General features: G+C 36.9%; 2 protein-coding genes across 2 annotated transcripts in view; both read right to left on the bottom strand.

Annotated features, from left to right (window-relative positions):
- Positions 1-10,541: 10,541 nt before the first annotated feature.
- Positions 10,542-17,869, bottom strand: part of LURAP1L (leucine rich adaptor protein 1 like) — a 29,757-nt gene continuing 22,429 nt past the window's right edge. Inside the window, exon 2 of the mRNA XM_080371881.1 lies at positions 10,542-16,581. Within this exon, the coding sequence (XP_080228007.1) occupies positions 16,207-16,581 (375 nt within the window). The 3' untranslated portion in view covers positions 10,542-16,206. The remainder of the gene's footprint in view (positions 16,582-17,869) is intronic.
- TYRP1 (tyrosinase related protein 1) overlaps positions 16,460-17,869 on the bottom strand; it is a 63,780-nt gene continuing 62,370 nt past the window's right edge. The window contains exon 9 of the mRNA XM_080371879.1: positions 16,460-16,581. The gene's annotated coding sequence lies outside the window, so the exon portion shown is untranslated. The remainder of the gene's footprint in view (positions 16,582-17,869) is intronic.

Raw genomic sequence — 17,869 nt, 5'->3', positions numbered from 1 at the left:
AAGTACTTTGAAGCAAGCCTTGGAATTAACGTTCCTATGGTCAAATTAAACCTTTTTGTAACGTTACTGTTCCTTCTACATACGAATACATAGTTCTTACCTCACTGGGGGGAAACCTCTATAATAGTAATTGAAGCTTCTTCATTCTTGCATTTTCCAGGATATCTTTTTCAGCTGTTTCATTATTTTGTTTTAATGAAATCATATCATCCACTCTCTACAATGATTTAAATTCCTATGAGAGTTACTTAGGACAAGGATTCCCTGTTCATTAATATGATGTAGTGGTTACGGTCCAGGCATGGCAAACCTAGATTTCCTGTTAGTCATAGCTTCAGTCTTTTGTGCCCTAGTCCTGCATTTCCATTAGGACAGTAAGAATGACAAGTTAATTAAATTTGAAATTATGAGGTTCTCGTATGCAAAAATAATACGTACATATAAATTCTTAGGGTAGAGTGCATTGACACAGTTATACCAAAGTCAGCTTACAACTGAATTCTTGTTTTTCCATCTGCCACAGAAAAGGCGTTGGGCAAGAAAAAGACACCTGAAAGCACATATTCAGACTTTGCTAGGGGTTATAGTAAAAATGTCAATAAAAAAATAATGCTTTATGTGACAAAATAGCCAGTAACAGAGAGGGTGGTGGACACAAAAGAGATCCAGCTTAAATTTTGTCTCATTTAACTTACTCATTAATGAACTAAAACCCATATGAAATGGAATGTAAATGAGATCTACATATTATAAGGTTTGCTGCGGTAAAAGAATACTAAAACCAGAGGAGAAATGAGAAAGCTTAGAAACTTGGGCAGGAAATGAGAAAATGAAGTCCAATCTGGAAAATATGCAGGCTATTGCATCAAGGGGAAAATTAACCTGAAACACAGATATTTAGCAGCAGAGGGATTCAGCCAAAATCCTTCAGGGTGACACCGGATAGCAAATTATAAGGGAGCTTGCAAAGGAGCACAGCAACAAAAAATGCCAGTGTAAATTTAGGCTGTACGTGTACAGGCACAATACTGTGGAGCAGGGAGAAGATAGCTGCCGTCTGCATAGTATAAAGGAGACCACACCACAGATACTGCTTATGGTTACAAGCACCTATGTGCCAAAAAATTTCAGTAAGCTGGAGTGAGTTCAGAGAAAGCAACAGAAATAAACATGTAGTTGTAGGGTTTAATTTATGAGGAAAGCTTAAATGAAATAAATACCTTGGTTTGGCTAAACAGTTACTAGGAGAGGATATGATTACATTCTTCAAACACTTCAGGACTCTTATCATCAAAGAAGAAGATTAATAGGATGTACAGAAGATCTGGCTCTACATTTACTTTCATAATGCCCATATGCTTGAAAAAACCTTCTGTGTTGTCTTCCAGACGACCTCTTTCATGTTACTTCAAATCCCCCTCAAAAATGAATGTGTTTATAAAGGTCAAACTGAAAAAGAAAAAAAAAAAAAGCTTTAGGTCAAATTAAACATTTTATCCAGCTTGAAATATTATTTTACTTCCCTTTCAGCTTGGTTTAGAGAAGACACTAGGAAAAATGTTAGCTGTTTCATGGAAGAATGCCCTTAGAACCAGGTGAGGAGGTATTCTCTATGAGTCCTTCAATTTCTATTGAATATGTGGTTCCATTTTGTACGAAATACATACATACTTATTGACAGCATGACCAAAACAGTTGTGTCAGTTCCCATGGGATTGGTTTAACCTATAAACCATGTCACTCAACAGGGAAGTATCTAAAGGCAAAGGACTTGAAATCAGGGGTAGAATGGATCTGAATCAGGATTTTCACATCTGAATGTCAGGCTGCATAATGGGCTTCAAGAAGAAAAACTCTGTTGGAAGAATTTCCTTCTAATTTATTCCGAAGATGGGGTTTTGGTCCCCTTTCTAAGGCTGGCTTGGAAACTTGAAACAGTGCATTCACAGAAAGTAAAAATGAACTTTCTTGAGATCTCCCACATAATTTTCCTTTCAGTTCAAACTAAATCATTAACTGAATTAGGGATGGATTATAAATTGCTTTAATGGGAATTTTTGGCATTTCTCAGCAAAGACAACTATAAAACAAGTCAGGAAACAAAAATAGGTCTCTACCATAGAACTCGTTTAGGCTATACATCCTGTGCAGACCTGTTTATCCAACACATATCCACAGCTTAACTGATTTATAAAGTCCAAGTCAATTTTGAATTTGATGGAGTGAAATCATTAATGGAGCTGTTCAGTCATGTACATGGTTAACCGATTAATATGAAGTTAATGGGCATTCTGAATTTGGCTTCCACACTGGGGACTCAGAGCTGGTAAAATTAATCTTTCTTAGTGAAAAGACCTTCAATCTGGGTATGAGTCATGCAACTAGCCAGAGTTAAATAAGTAGCCATTCATATCAGTAGGACTTCTAATGAACACAATTGAGCCAAAGTTTTCAATCTAACTGGGAAGAATTCTGGCCTGCTTTACAGAATTCAAGGACTTCACTATGCATACCCTATTTGTTCACTTGCTACACATACCCAGACACAGAGAATTTAAGTTGTTACTACCTTTCTTCTAAGATACTGGCAATACTTTCTGCTAAGTAGAAAGTGTAACTGTGATGAGCATGTAGTTTCACGTTGCTGCTTAGTGCTTTGGGAAGCTGGACCACTTCCTTGCATAAGTAAATGTGGATTTATTTGCTGAGTTTTAGACAATCCAGTTTTAAGCTGTTGACCTTTATTATAGAACAACTATTCAAGTCAAAGGTAAACTCCCACTGAATTCAATAGAAGTAGTTAAACTGTATCTCATAATATTGGCAGGAACATCAATAGTCACCTATTTCTGTCGACAGAGGAAGTCAATCAACCATATAAGAGATCCACACTGAAAAATAATTGACTGTAGCTCTATGCTCTTTTGAAAGCACTGGGCTACATACTTTCTGTAAGGAAAACATAAATATGAACGTCACACAGAGAAATATTTCCAAAAAGCAGTACAAAAATGTCAAGGACACTGCTATGACAGAATTTTTTGGAAGACGGTATGATAGCTTTAGTTTTTGCTAAAAGATAGTTCTTTTTTGGCTAAGCAAATTGTGTTTTGTCTATCTATGCTGATAACGTTTATGATTTAGTCCTACACATCTATGACATGCTGGCCCAAAATACTTCTGTGTTCTTTCACAATGATCTAGAAGCCTTTCCCATGTAATCAGCATGGAATCTCCCAGAGCCTATTTACTACATAGCTTTTCAGAGTGAAGTGAGTACAAATTGATACTTTTGTCCTAATACCATTACATACATTTCAGCTCTTGTCAAACTGGATCAAACCTTTGTAAACATTTAGACAATTCTGAAAGAATTTATGCCACCCATACTTTTTGCCACAAATATATTATCATATTTTGATGAGAACAACAGTCTCTATACTGCTTCTCCCTCTCAGAGAAAACAATCATCAGATCAGATCAGATAACAATTCCAAAGTTTTTTCCTATTGTTGGGCTCTGGTGCCTAAACAGAAAAAAGCTTCAAAAGCTCAAACACTTGCATGTACTTATAAGCTTATGTCCTGGGGAAGCAGTGTACTGTAATTATTCTTTTTTCAACAGCTATTGATTCCTTCCACATTGGTCAATACTTATTTAATTCCAGAGGTTTCTTGGTTGTTGCACTCTATTTGGTATAAGCCATTAAATGTGATCCAGCTGACGATTTGTCTGGATGTCCTTGAGCTTCACAGTGAATCAAATAAGCATTCCCTAAACAATCTTGTATTTCCACTGAAAACAAAATAGATGCAGATTCTGGTAAGACTGAATCACCTTTTTAATTAAAATGTGAGTTATATTAAAGAGATGAGGCTATAATTACTGGAACTTTCCTTGCAAAATAGTTTTCCAATTAAAATAAAACAACTAATGTATAATAGAAATAGATTTGATCTCTAAAATTAGGGTTTGGGTCTCCTTTCTCTTTTGTAAGAAGACTCTCAGCTACAAGGCTACCAGCACCTTCTGAATTTACACTAAGTAGGTGCTCATGCTCTCAGATTAAGGTTTGATTTCCTCTACAAGGTATATGATTTTTAGCAGTTACAACACACACATGCAAGAGAAAGACAGCATAACAGATGGAAACAATAAGTTACACTGGCCGCACTGTGGGGGCCCAAGGTTTGGTGTATTGTGTGCCGTTTACTGTCACACAGAAGTCATTCTATAAAAGTCCTTGGGACATTTGGATAAATAAATCTGAGCAAATGTGTAGTTGTTGACAGAAAGAGGGTTAGTCCTCAAGCATCTTTGAAGGATGTAGTTCACACTAAGATCTTACTCTCATATTTTAATTTTAAATGCCAGCTATTTCTATACATTTCTGCTTCCTCATCCCTAGAACTAGCAAGTTTACCTGTCTTCTGTTTATGGGGTCTGTGACAAAACATCAAGATAGCTGGGACACATTTAACTTTTCCTTCTCATTTTAAAGAGGAAAAAGGAAACTCCTTTTGTTAATCTATACCCAGCTCCAGAGACACTGTATGAAAAGTCCAGTAACAGCTCTGAACTTCTCGATCACAAGACACATACAGTCCTCCACAGTGATACTGCTTCTGCTGCGTATCCCTAACTAGTATACATTCTGCTGCATTTCTCTCTCTTGTCTGTGATAGTTTCATGACTTCATAGGCTCTTTAGGTCTTTCTCCTTTGGCTCCTTAGGAGACAACAAAAAACAAAAAAAAGAATAGGGTTTTTTTGCTTGTTTCTTGTAGATAGACAACAGCAGTAAAAGCAGAATTAAAACAAACAAACAAACAAAAAACCAAAAAGGCTTTTGTCAAAAGCCTGATCTAAGTCACTACCAGCTGACAACTAATGCAATGAGGACATCAGTAGAAGTATGGTAGAGACTTAGCAACAGCATCCATACAGAGCAGTATGAGAATAGAAATTGTATTCTATTTGAGAATACAAATAGATTTATCCTTCCTTCTCCTGCTCTCACTTTTCTGGATTTTAATAACACATGTAATGTCTTCAGGCACAACACCGTGTGTTAGCACAGAATTCACATGAGTGCATACTAGCAATGTGTAGCACTGCTCTTCACTGAAAGAACTGAGAAGAGCAGTCTTTACTCAATATGATGAAAGAGCTTCCCTTATCCTTAAAAAAAAAAAAAAAAAAAAAGAAACCCATTGATAGTTCATTTTTTCATGGGCTAATTTGAAGATGTCTGGCAAGTTGACAAATAAATTATAAATTTTAAACAGCTTAAAGAGGTGCCAAGACAGAAAGTAGTACTGATTTATCTGTGGCTGAGGGATTACTATTTTCCCTACTCCTGACCTGATGCAAATTTTCCATTTTTTTAGAAAGACTCGCTGAAAAATTGGCCTAGATTAGTACACCCCTTAAAACAAGTACTGGCTTTTTAAAAATAAAACAAACTCATATTCTGACTTATTTTTGGCTACACCCTGGTATGGTCACAGTTTTATCAGAGAATTGTTATTTACCAGAGAATATTGCTAGATGATGATCTCTGTAAAGACTAAGAAGGAAGCACATGAAAGCTGAACTATCTTCCAGTCATATGGTGATTACAGAGGCATTTCAGAGGCAGTGAAAACAATGAGCTGGGATACCAAGTGGAGACCATTTGGCAAAGCTTCATTTGGAAAGATTCAGTGTCTGCACAGAGTCAGCTCTGTGCAGGCTGAAAGGATAACCAGGACGATTTAGTTCCAGATCCAGCCAGGCATTTAAGGACATGAATAGTCCCATTGAAGTCAATGAGATTACTCACTTACTTGAAGTTAACCACATACTTAAGTATCTTTCTGAAATGGACGCCTACGCTTGCAGAACGGTAGTAGCAAACTGGTTTGCCGGAGACTGGCTAAGAATCAGCTTTGTAATGTTTGAAAAGTCTCTCAGAGCTTTCCCATGAAAAGGTATGTTCCCCCACCGACTGAACTGCCAGGATAGCTAGGGGCTAGTAGGTAAAACAATTAAAATAGTCCTTTGCCTTGTTCTTTTAAGAAGATTATGCAGGAGCATAAAGCAACCTTTTCCACTTCGCCCTGTGTGTCAAGATTGCCAATTGTTTTCTGGACTTGATTTTGTCATATTTGAATCTTAATGAGTGAGCTTATTACTGTAGCAAATCGTCCTCCTGGGAAGCACTTCTAAAATTAAATTAAAGAACAAGTGCTGATTGATTTGCAAGATTTGCAAAATGTTATTCATGTTGGCTGTTTTTCAAAAACGCTAAAATAACCTAACAGCATTATTCTAGGAGTTTGAAAGAAAGTTCCCTATCACTGTCAATGATCAGCCTCTCAGCTGAAAGGAATTGAAGCTGAAAGGGAAGATGGTACTATTTATTCTTATTTAACCTCAATTAGAGCAACAAAAGAGAGAAATCAATGTCCATGCTTCAGCATTATGAAAACAAAAAGCTCCAAAAAAATACAGAAGTCATCCATTTAAAATAATTTTAAACACCAGAAGGACAATGAGCCTGTACACAGAACAGAAACCTGCTTAATTTCCAAAATGAGGCTAAGAAATTACTATGACTTGTTAATCTGAAAAAAAACCCCACCATTCTATACATAAAGGATAAAATACTTGGAAAACATGAAAGTTTATACAGTACATCAGGTTTTTCTCTTAGAGGATGAAAGTCATAAGCCACGTTAGAGAATAAGATACCTACAGCAGAGAACAGTATTTTGTCAATAGGAAAAGGTAGTCCTTGGTAAAGTTATGTGGTTTCAGGTACTCTGGACTTTATTCCAAACTGTACTTTGAGCTTCCCTCGTTATCAGGGAAAAGTGACAAACCTTTGTACCATATTGTTCCATATCAAAAACACAGATAATTCTTCATTTTTAAAAATAATTTCTTCATGGCAAAGCCTTGTCTTCCTTACCTGCTACTGTGATGCTTTGGCACAATAAAGCCCTATTTTGTATACAAACTGCTGAAACACAAAAATATAGACTATTGCTGAATTAAGAAATTACCAAACCTATAAACTTTGTGCCATCACCACTACTTTTTAATTAATAAAACTCTTTTTACTGAACTGGTTAACACAAATCAGCAGCTGGCAAAGCCTGCAGTGCAGTTCTGAGATAGGAAGATGGGTTGCGTAGTGGCCAGTTCTCTCTCTGCCAGGATTCCTTCCCTGAGTGTTGAGAGGTACAGGTTAAGGTTTCTTCCAGGCTTTTCCCATGGTGAAAAAGAAAAGTGGTTTGGGATAAGAGGTAGATAAGGCAAACAAGTAGCATTTTAATGGGTTCATTAAATTATCCCCTATATGTGTAGAAAGAACCAGTGAAAAGGAATGATAGCTTGTGGTTGCCCTGCAAGTGTACATAGCCATGAGATCTGCAATGGTGGAAAGGAGATGGACTGGACAAATGAGATGCAACACTTTTCCTGGTTCCTGTCTTTCCTGGTGGATTCTGCTTTGTGCTCTTAGTTCTCAACCACCATCTGGAACCCACACACCATCAGCATCTTTTGTCACTTGCTGTGTTATAATTTTTTACCTCCTCTCTCTCTCCAACTCCTAATCTTTCTTGCTAAACAGTTCTCTTCGATATCATACATATGCCAACAGCCTCTGATGTTTAGCATCACATAATCTGGCACTGATGGAAAGGTGTTTTCCTTTTCCAGGCCTGTTGTGAGAAATCCCAGCAAACCAAGCTGTAAGTTTACATCTGAGAACATGGCTTCTGTCCAAAACATGTTATGTTTGTCAAAAGTGTCTGAAGCCCTTTATTATCACGCACTGGTGAAATGATTTGCCTGAAGGGGAAACAGAGCATTAATAAACTGAATGAATTGCACATTGTTCATGATAGACTGTAATGATACAGTCTTCTGTGTACTGTACATTCCAGATACCACCCCAGGTCCTATCTGATTAATATTCATCTGTATAAAAGCATAAAAATCAACTGGGGATTGGTAGCACAAATCAGCCATTCCTAGGTTGCCTCACTGAAAGCATTTCCCAGGCAAGATCGTATAGTCTTAAACCATGAAAATATGTCACATTTACATTGTCAATGGCTCAACAGCCTGATGACATAGCAAAACTGGCAATTCAGGCTTTAAATGTTTCTGCCATAACATCAAGATTAACATCTACATAGAAATGTGAAGTAAACTAAAATTGTACTTTTTATTGCCCTAATTGATTGCCATACTAAAAAAGCTGAGGACTTGGATGTTGCCTTGTAAGTCCTATACGATTTTTTAACTCCTTGAGAAAAAAACAGTAAATTTCTGTCTTTCTAAATAATTCTTACATCTTTATGAAATAACAAGAGCTTAACAGTCTTGCTGGAATTTTGTTGGCCCAAATGAGAACAGGAAAAGAGCTCTAGATTTTATTATATTATGGATTTATCATATTTTGGAAAAGAGAGATACAAAATTCAAATTCACATTGCGCAAAAACGTAAGGAAACCTTGATACAATGACTTCTCCAGTAAATTGCTTCAAGCTGATTTTCTTGTATGCTTATTTAAAGGTAGAGAAATGTCAGCATTGTAACAGAAAGTCCAACTCCAGTTATGGTGTTAACAGTTTATATTACTCAGTGAATGCCTTACTGGCTCTGACAGCCAAGCACTTGAAAATACAGATAGAAAAAGAGAAGGTATTTGATTTCCTAACCTATAGATTGTAGGAATGTAAGGTTTTTACCTTAGCATTCAGGAAGGAAAACAAAACAACCAAAAAAACAACAACAAAAGAATCAAAAAAAACCCCAACACAAACTCCATAACCCACAGTCACCAAACATTTACCCAGTAGGAAGTCTCCACAAATACTGTATCAAATTCCCTGTCCTTTGTAAGGTTCACCTCCACAAATCCATTCAGATTTTAATTGGCTTTCAGGACCATTGCTAATGAATACTTCACCAGGATCAGCAGCTTACTCTGTTTATTCAAATTGTTCTCTCCATATTCACTCCTCTATTTGTGTGTCCCAGTTTACCAAGAAACTACACTCCCTGGAGAGCTTACGTTCTCCCTCCCCCTCACAAAACAAAAGACAACCCCCCAAAACCTTTCAGCAAATCCAAGGTTATAATCTGAATTTGAAATAATTTCACAGGAAAAAGTATCAGTATTTTTATAACATTTTTGGTGGTATCTTTCTCTTTTACTTATGCTTCCACATAGTCATCAATAAATCACAACTTTCCTGTTACAACCTGAAACTCATCCTTCACCTTTCTTCAGTTGCAAAGCAATATAAGCTACAGGATAAGTGGAATGATAAGGCTGAAATCCCTAGGCTTATGTTATTTTTTAAAATAGAATTATTACGTAAAGGCCTTTCTCAGCTCTACCTTTCCTGATGACGGTGGTCTGAAGAAGCGATCTGCTCTATGGAAAGTTTAAAACAAGTTGGTAGCTTCCTGTACAGCACTATGATTCATTTTGGAAATCTCTGTGCTGATATCAGCATGTTGAATAGCAAGAAGTGACCCAGCAATGACTTTGGGTGGCTTCATGGGCTGAAGCAAATATTTACATTACTTCAGGCAATGGGGAGGTGGGTGGCACAGTGAAAGCCATATTTGTCCTACGGATTATGTCACTGCTCCAAACACAGCCTCTCTGTGCAAAAAAACGAGGAGCATTTTAACTACCCTTCTCCTCCCCCATCATCAAAACATTTTTAGGATTACTTGACTGTGCAAATTGTGTGAGACAGTCAGTTGTCAGGGAACAAAGGGCACTGTATTCCTGTGGGAAAGAGACGGTCTTCTGAGTAATAAAAATTCTCAGAGATGCACAAAAGGTAAATAGGTTCTCCCTAATTCGACCATTTGTGATAAAAACTGAGCAGTTGATAGCTTTGCCTGAATAATTTGATTCCAAAATATATAACTATTGGGAGAGTCCTCTCATGTTCAGAGGAAAAGCCTGCCTTTTAGAAAAACAAATGGTACCAACCATGAGTAAGATAAAAGTTCTTAGAAAATGGATAGGGGGAAAATAAATACCAAATATTCCTGTGAAACATTTTTTTAAATTGTTATTCATGTACTACTTTAAGACAAGTATAGCATTCTATTTTCAAACATGTGAGCAGTCCCCTGGAAATCAGTCTTAGGGCTAGAGCGAGCAATCTAGGAAGCCAGGCTACCAAATGCTAGGTTCATTAATTTTTTTTCCTTGGTTTAACAAACACTTTTAGGCAGAGTTGAAAAAATGGTTTATGATGGAAAATGCAGAGGAGGCATTCAGATTTGTTTTCTATGTGTACAGCATTTAGGCTGCCTCCTGCAAGGTTGGTCATAGGGTCAGATCTGTCTTTAACCTATTGAGATCCACTATCATTTGGATGCACACAGGACTGGGTGCATTAGTAACTATTCTGTCATTGTCTCTCTTCCTTCCGTTCCTAAAGAAATGTTTATTGTTTTGTTGGCTTTTTGTTGCTTTGCTTTTGGTTTTGGTTGTGTGTTTTGGGGGGGGGGGTTGTGTCCCCTGCTCAAAAAAAAAAAGGTAGCACAATCATTTTATTACAAATTCTACTTTATGTTTTATTTCTTAATTCTGATTTGCCTAGTAAGTCATGCACTATTGTTTAGACAAGCGGTAAGATGATGGGAACATTTCTGAGAGAAAAACTTGAACAAAGGATTAACCAAGCCATTTTCTACAAATACTCTCACATATAGCATTCGTTGTTCTCCTGTTATGTTGGTTCTTAGAATTTGATTTGGAATGCAAATAAAAATTAAATTGAGCATAAATAATAAGATTTTATTTAAAATGAAATTGGCCAACAATAAACAGTTAGTTTACAATTAAAATTTCTAAAGTTTAAAATATATTTTTTAAATCAGTATTTGGGTGCATTCTTTTAAGGGACTACTATTTGCTCTTACAACAACTTTGAATACTTGTGACTAAACCTCACATAATGCCATCTGAAGAAAAATAAAGTGCTTTTTATTTTCAAGTGGTATAAGATGCTGAAGAGAAACACAGCCTACTGCTACGACATGTACCTACCTGAAGAGAGTTTCAATTTTATTTTGTAGATAGTTTTCCTTTGAGTTCATTATTCATAACCAAAATTTATGCTGTTCTAATAATAACATTTTCCTTCACAAAATCAAAGCAGTATCCTTTCCAAATGAAAAAGGTTTCAGTGTTCTCACAGGTTTCCAGAAGGTGACTGATACAGTGATCATATGAAAGGGTTTGAATTTATCATAATGTTATAGTTGTGGGCTACAAAATTTTGGGCACAGCAATGCTGACAAGTTTGCACTGAGAGTAAGTGTGTTCTACAGTCCACAGGTAAAAGCATGATTTCAGCTCTGGGCTTAATCTGCTGCTTTCTTTCCGTGTGGATGTCAATATAAAAACAAGGTAAAAAAAAAATAATTGAGCAGAAATACCAACACGGTTTCTACAGCCAATTTTTTTTGAGGGGAAAAAAACCCCCAAAGATAAATTATGTTACCAAGCTTTATTCTCAGGCATTTGTGTCATGTAGTCACCTAACAGTAACTAAAAGATCTGTTCAAACTTGTTTCTTTTGGTACTGAGCCAACAAAACCAGGAAAGACTACAGGGAACAGTCAGCCCTGAAGACCAGACAAGTTTGCTGGAAGAGCACACTTTTAGAAAGACTTCATGAAGATCGTTTATCTTATTTGTGGTATGCCATAGCATAGAAAATTCAATGAGGAAAAAAAGAAATTGTTTTATTTTCACTCTGGATATACTTAATAGATAAATTTAATCTCTGACCAATGGAAAGGTCGAGTTCAGGTAGCATTTATCTCTAATTTATGTGAGGGAGAAGCTTCTGTTTGTTTTAGGACAGGATGCTATAGTAAATTCATAGCTATTCTGAGAATGACAAAATTGCTGTAACAGAGCACATTTAAAGTGAAACAAAGCCTCCCTTGCTGCAAGGTCATGGATGCTTTCTACTGATCTCATGCTTATTACGTATGTGTTAATTCTTTATATCAAAGACACATCTTTTAGGCTTGGTTCCAGAAGTGTTGGCAACATGAACACTAGCACAGGGGTTTTAGACAGTTTAGTAACTGCTTAAGATTACTAAGTAACTACCCCCCACCATCCCCCCTCCCAAGTTTCCAGTGGATTATATACCATGGCATGAGATGTAGCTACAAGGTGTAATCAGACATTATTTCAGACTGCACTTCACCCACCTTGATTAACCAGTTCTTTTTTTCCAAAGGGAAATGCAATGAAAGGCTTTTGAAACATCAAACTTTCAAACATTTTGACAGCACTTTCAGCATTTTACCATTCCCTTCAAAAGACAGGACTCATTTTAACAAGATACACCACATTTCTGCATTTTTTAATCATCCTGTTTCAATTTGCAGGATAATGGTAGTGCACCTTCAAAGGCGATGCCTGTTCCCAGTACAATGTTTCTGGCTTGCTGATGGATCCACAAGCTCCTGCTTGGTTCTCCATCCTCTCACAGCATTTGTGGAGACACAGCCATGCTACCTTGAGATCAGTACTACAGCCAGCAGATGGCAGAGAGATTTCAAAGAATTTTCATTTATCATTTGAAAATGCAACAAAACTTCACAGCTAGGCTGTCTTGGTCAAATATTTAAAGCACAATGGTTTTCAGATTTGCAAGTTTGAATGTTATTTTTGTTTCTTCTCCTTCAACAGTTTGTCAACAAAAGCACATCCATTTACTAGCTGGTTCCTATTATTAGCAGGTAACAGTTATTTTAAAACAGAAAGCGTATAAAATCTATCATTTTGACTGCCCCTTATTGTCTTGGAGTTACACAGCTTACATAGTGGAATGTCTTTCAAAAACAAAACTTTAGCAGTACGGAAATAAGAACAAACTGGGTATTGCTTATTGTCTGCGATTTCACAAATTGTCTTGAAATTGGAAGCAAGCTACGTGACAGAAGAGACAAGATGATAGAAAATGACAGAGAATAAATGAATTCTATTTGCTATTTTTCCACTTTTTTTTTAATATGCTGCTTTTATCCATTTGAAAGAGACATAGCTTTTTAAAGTGATTTCAGATACCCTGCCCTATACTGCTGAATATTGTTTTTTAGTTCTGTAAATCAGAAAAAAAATATTGCAAGGACACTCAAGGGAAAAAAGAACCCAGCTCTACAAAATGCTAGAAGAGGGCATCCAGATCCCTTTTGACATGACAAAACCTTTGCAAGACCAAGGCGAAACAAGTCAAGAGGTGTGTGGAAGAAATATGTAAACTCTTTAAAAGCAAAATTAATTACACAACAGGTAGTCTTTTTTTTTAAGGAATATTGAACATCTTCCATTGCCTAAATAGTAAAGTTTCATTTGAGAGTTATTGGATTCATTTAGGAAATAATAAAATTTCATGGTCTGTCTAAAGTAGGAAGTCAAGAGTAGATTATTATCTTTTTGCTATGAAGTCCTATTAATACAATAAGGGAATGTAAGTAAAGCCTAAATCTTTGAAGTTTTTATGCTTCAATAATAAAAACCAAGGTGTTTATGTTCCTGGATATGAGAAACATGCACCTGGAAATTCTTGTTTGCTTCTAAGAGACTCCTGGAATCTCTGTTTTGTCATTTGTACTCTTTCTGTACATCCAGTCAGCAGACATATAGGAATAAAAGCTTCTAATCACATAGTTTTTATTTCACCACTTCTTGTAGTAGGTTTTTTTTTCTGCCAGCTTTGATTCCCAGTTAAATGAACTTTTTAATCACAACATGATAGATCTATCACTGGTGTAATTACTCTTTATCCAGTATTACAGTTGTGAGTAGGTGGGTGACAGCTACAGCCAGTATTTTCCTTGAAGTAATTTCAGCATAACTCTAGTGGCTATTGCAGAAGGTATGTTAATATTTTTTGAATTTCCTTCATAGCAGAAAAATTTTATCTGTGTCTTGGTCTACTGCCCAAAATCTCAGTTGGAGAAGAAAAGGCTGTATATATTGCACATTCATTACATTCAGAGGGAGTACACATCCTGATGTTTAACTTTCATGCCAAGCAATAAAGGTAGAAACACTTTAAAGAGTCAGAGTTTTATACCAGGGAGCTAGTTCTGTTCCCTAGATTCAAATAATTTAAAGTAATAAAACCTATTTTGAATTCACAGTTGATATTCTATTTAATGTCACACCAAGAAATTATTTTTTCCAAGATTTTTTTTCCTTTTTTTTTTTTTTTTTCCCAAAATATGTCCAGCAGTAATAAGCTAGGGAAGGATCGAAAAAAACTGAAAATGTTAAGTGAGCATTTGAAGGCTTGCCTCTGTTTTCCTTCAAGCTATCTGCAATATCCTGGTTGATCTCAGAAGTTGGAAATGAGAACCCTCATTCTTGATAACCACATATTTCTTCACTCTATTTCAATAAATCATGATGTTTGATGCAAAATATACATACCTTGTCTTTTAATTCTGGTGGACAGAGACATCTACTGTATTGAGAAGTAATGGAGCTAACCACAAAGCACAAACTGCCACTTCAAATTTCTTGAGTTTTTACCCTTTCTCCACATTCGATGTTGATCAAGGCTGGACAAGAAAGATTCATGGAGACATGTTTTGAATGAGCAGAATCTTATTGGACTATTACTTTCTCTCAAAATGAACCAAACCAACATATGTTGACTGCTGCATATACTAGCTTTAATCCTTCAGAATGCATAAAATGTATTTTGAATAGGGAGCCTGTATTACACTTGGCAAACACTAGTTTCTTCAGTGAGGGAATTTCATGATCTACTGGCAGTAGGTATACAGACATGGCAAGACAGGACACTTTTAGATGATGCATCAGTATCAACACCTCTTTCATTATCTGGAAACTGGAAATACACATTCATTAATCTGTTAAAGTGTACAGTTCCATTCTATTTCTTTTATTTTTATTCTTATTTCTTCTTTACTGGAGAAGGTTAAAAACCTTGTTTATTTGTTATTTTATTATTATGGCTCAAAGCCAGAGACTTCTCACAGAGCAGTTTCTTCCTGTTTTTCTTCTCACATGCTTCCAATATGATCGACTAGCCATACCTCATAACCGTACCGGTAGGCACAAAAAGGTTAAAGTAAACTCTTATTTGTAAAACAGGAAACAAAAAGACAGCAGGGCAACACTCTCTTTTAGTAATATTTGGTAAAAGCAAAATCAGCTTGTTAAGGTTGGGGGCTTCTAGCTTGTTGCCTCTTGTAAAATGTTTCACCAGTGCTGTCCACATCCCACAACATTTCAAGGTAAAAATTTTCAAAAATTCAAATTATGTTTTTAAAGTAACTCCACTGAGGACTTTTGGGTCAGAACCCAAACTATTAGAATTGGGTATTTTTATTGTGGGATATGCCCTTCATTTTTTTAAGGGATACAGACTATGCCTATAAAATAGTAGGTTCAATGAAAATGAAAGGTTTAAAGCACAAAACATGAAATATACTCATAGGCAGAGCTTCTAGCACTGGAATGCATCACTGCAAGACACCAATGAAGCACAGAATTTAAAATCATAATTAGACAATAAGGATGAGAACATTCAAGATGAAAGAAACCCCACAGAAAAGTTTAGGATATTTTATATTCCAAGTGAAGACAGCCTAACAGAATCAAATATCATTGCTTACAAAAGGAAAATTATATTGTAGAGGTATTTTCAACATTCAGATTTAAGGCTCAATAAGAATTGTCTTTGGAAAGGCCAAACCTGGTAGTCAAGAAAATTTACCACAACATATGTGTATCAGAAGATACTTTATTGCCAAGAAGAACAGAACTGTTGCTGTCATGCCCGGATGTCTCATTTTAAAGACAAAGCTTTTCCTTCACCACTTTTAAAGACCTGTAAACACAGCACTATAAAAGACTAAAACAAACAGAAGAAAAATTACAAAAATAAATTAGAAAAAGAAAAGCTGAGAAAGAGGAAAGCCCAACCGACAAAGGAGAAAATGTATTCGAAGCAACAGAAAAGCTATGAAGTGGAATGAAAGTATCATGTTATGTCTTCCTTCCAAATGAAGTTGGGGTGGGGGTAGAGTTTGCATATGAAATAAAATAGCAGCAAAGAAAAAGGGTAAGTACAAAAGGGTAAGTACAAGTGCATTTGTGTCCCTCTGGAACTTTATTAACCAAAACAGTAGTACTCATCTGAATCAATTTTGGGATGCCTATGCAGAGGCTGTGAGTCCTCCATAATAGAAGAATCACTGAACTTCTCCATATCTGAAGGGGTTTGGTGACCAGGGACATCATCCACTAAGGTGTCCAAATAACTCCCCACTGATATTCCATCCAGTCCATCACTACAGTCTTGTAAACTGTTACAGCTGTCATGAAGGGACGTCTCCTGACTTTCCAGCAAGCTGCACAGGCTGCCACTCAAGCTGCTACCTCTGCTGGCAATGGCTTTCTCTTCAATCATCCACTTGATTGATTCAATACTTTCATTGATGATCAGTAGCTGGCGCATAAGCTTCACATCAGTGGCTCGGAGATTAACCTACAAGGCAAAAGTGAATAAAAATATTACTAATTTTCTTCAAAATGGAACTCCAAATAGCAAGCTGAAGGAAAAGAATGGGTTAAAAAAAAAAAACACAAAAAAATCCATCTTTCACAGCTAGGACAAATCATAGAATGATTTGGGTCGGAAGGCATCTTAGGGAACATTTAATTCCAATCCCCCTGCCATGGAGAGGGGCACCTTCCACTAGACCAGGCTGCTCAAAGCCCCATCCAGCCTGGCTTTGAACACTGCCAGGGATGGGGCATCCACAGCTTCTCCAGGTAACCTGTTCCAGTGTCCTGCCACCCTCACAGTAAATTATTTCTTCCTAGTATCTAACCTTGAATCTGCTCTCTGTCAGGTCAAAGCTATTACCCTGTGTCTTATCACTAACATGCCCTTGTAAACTGCCCCTCTCAAGGTACTGGAAGTCTGCTATAAGGTCTCCCCAGAGCCTTCTCTTCTCCAGGCTAAAGGACCCCAGCTCTTTCAGCCTGTCTTCATAGGAGAGGTGCTCCAGCCCGCTGATCATCTTTGGGGCCCTCCTCTGGACCATCTCCAACAGGCCCATGTCCTTCTTATGCTGGGGACTCCAGAGCTGAATGCACTAGTCCAAGTGGGGTCTCATGAGAGCAGAGGGGGAGAACCACCTCCCTCAACCTGCGGGCCATGCTTCTTTGGATGCAGCCCAGGATGCAGTTGACTTTATGGGCTGCAAGTGCACATTGCTGGGCCATGTCAAGGTTCTCGGCCACCAACAGCCCAAAGCCTTTCTCCTCAGGGAATTTCCACAAGATTACACAAAGGTGAGGCCTAAGAGTTTTATTTGTTGCTTCTTTCTTCTCATCTGAAACATCACAAGCGTTGACAAAAAAAGAAAACAAAAAAATTATCTGTGTGACCTCCTATTCATCACATGAAAGAGGTTAAAAATGGAGAAGAGGCAGTCTGACGAACTGAAGATGATTCTAGGTTTGCCCATAATAACAAGTGTGGAGAGCCAGAAGCTGCTTACACCCATAATGTGAGAAGATAACACTAGTTTGTGAGCTAATCTACTCTGCAGCCCCTTCTAATAGCACCTCAGCACTACTAAATGTTTGACATCACAACAGACACACCTTCAGTCTCATCACTTCCACAGCAAGACCTCCACCTCTATGAACTTTTGCCATACTGCCAACATAGGGCATGCACGCTCAAAACCACTGGAAAAAAGATGCCAGTCATTTCAGATTAACTCATAGGGATACCATGTGTAGCATGTAATTTGTGTCATATT

The sequence above is a fragment of the Falco punctatus genome, assembly GCF_963210335.1.
Source record: "Falco punctatus genome assembly, chromosome: Z".
Lineage (NCBI taxonomy): Eukaryota > Metazoa > Chordata > Aves > Falconiformes > Falconidae > Falco > Falco punctatus.
This window is presented reverse-complemented; position numbering and strand designations above follow the sequence as displayed.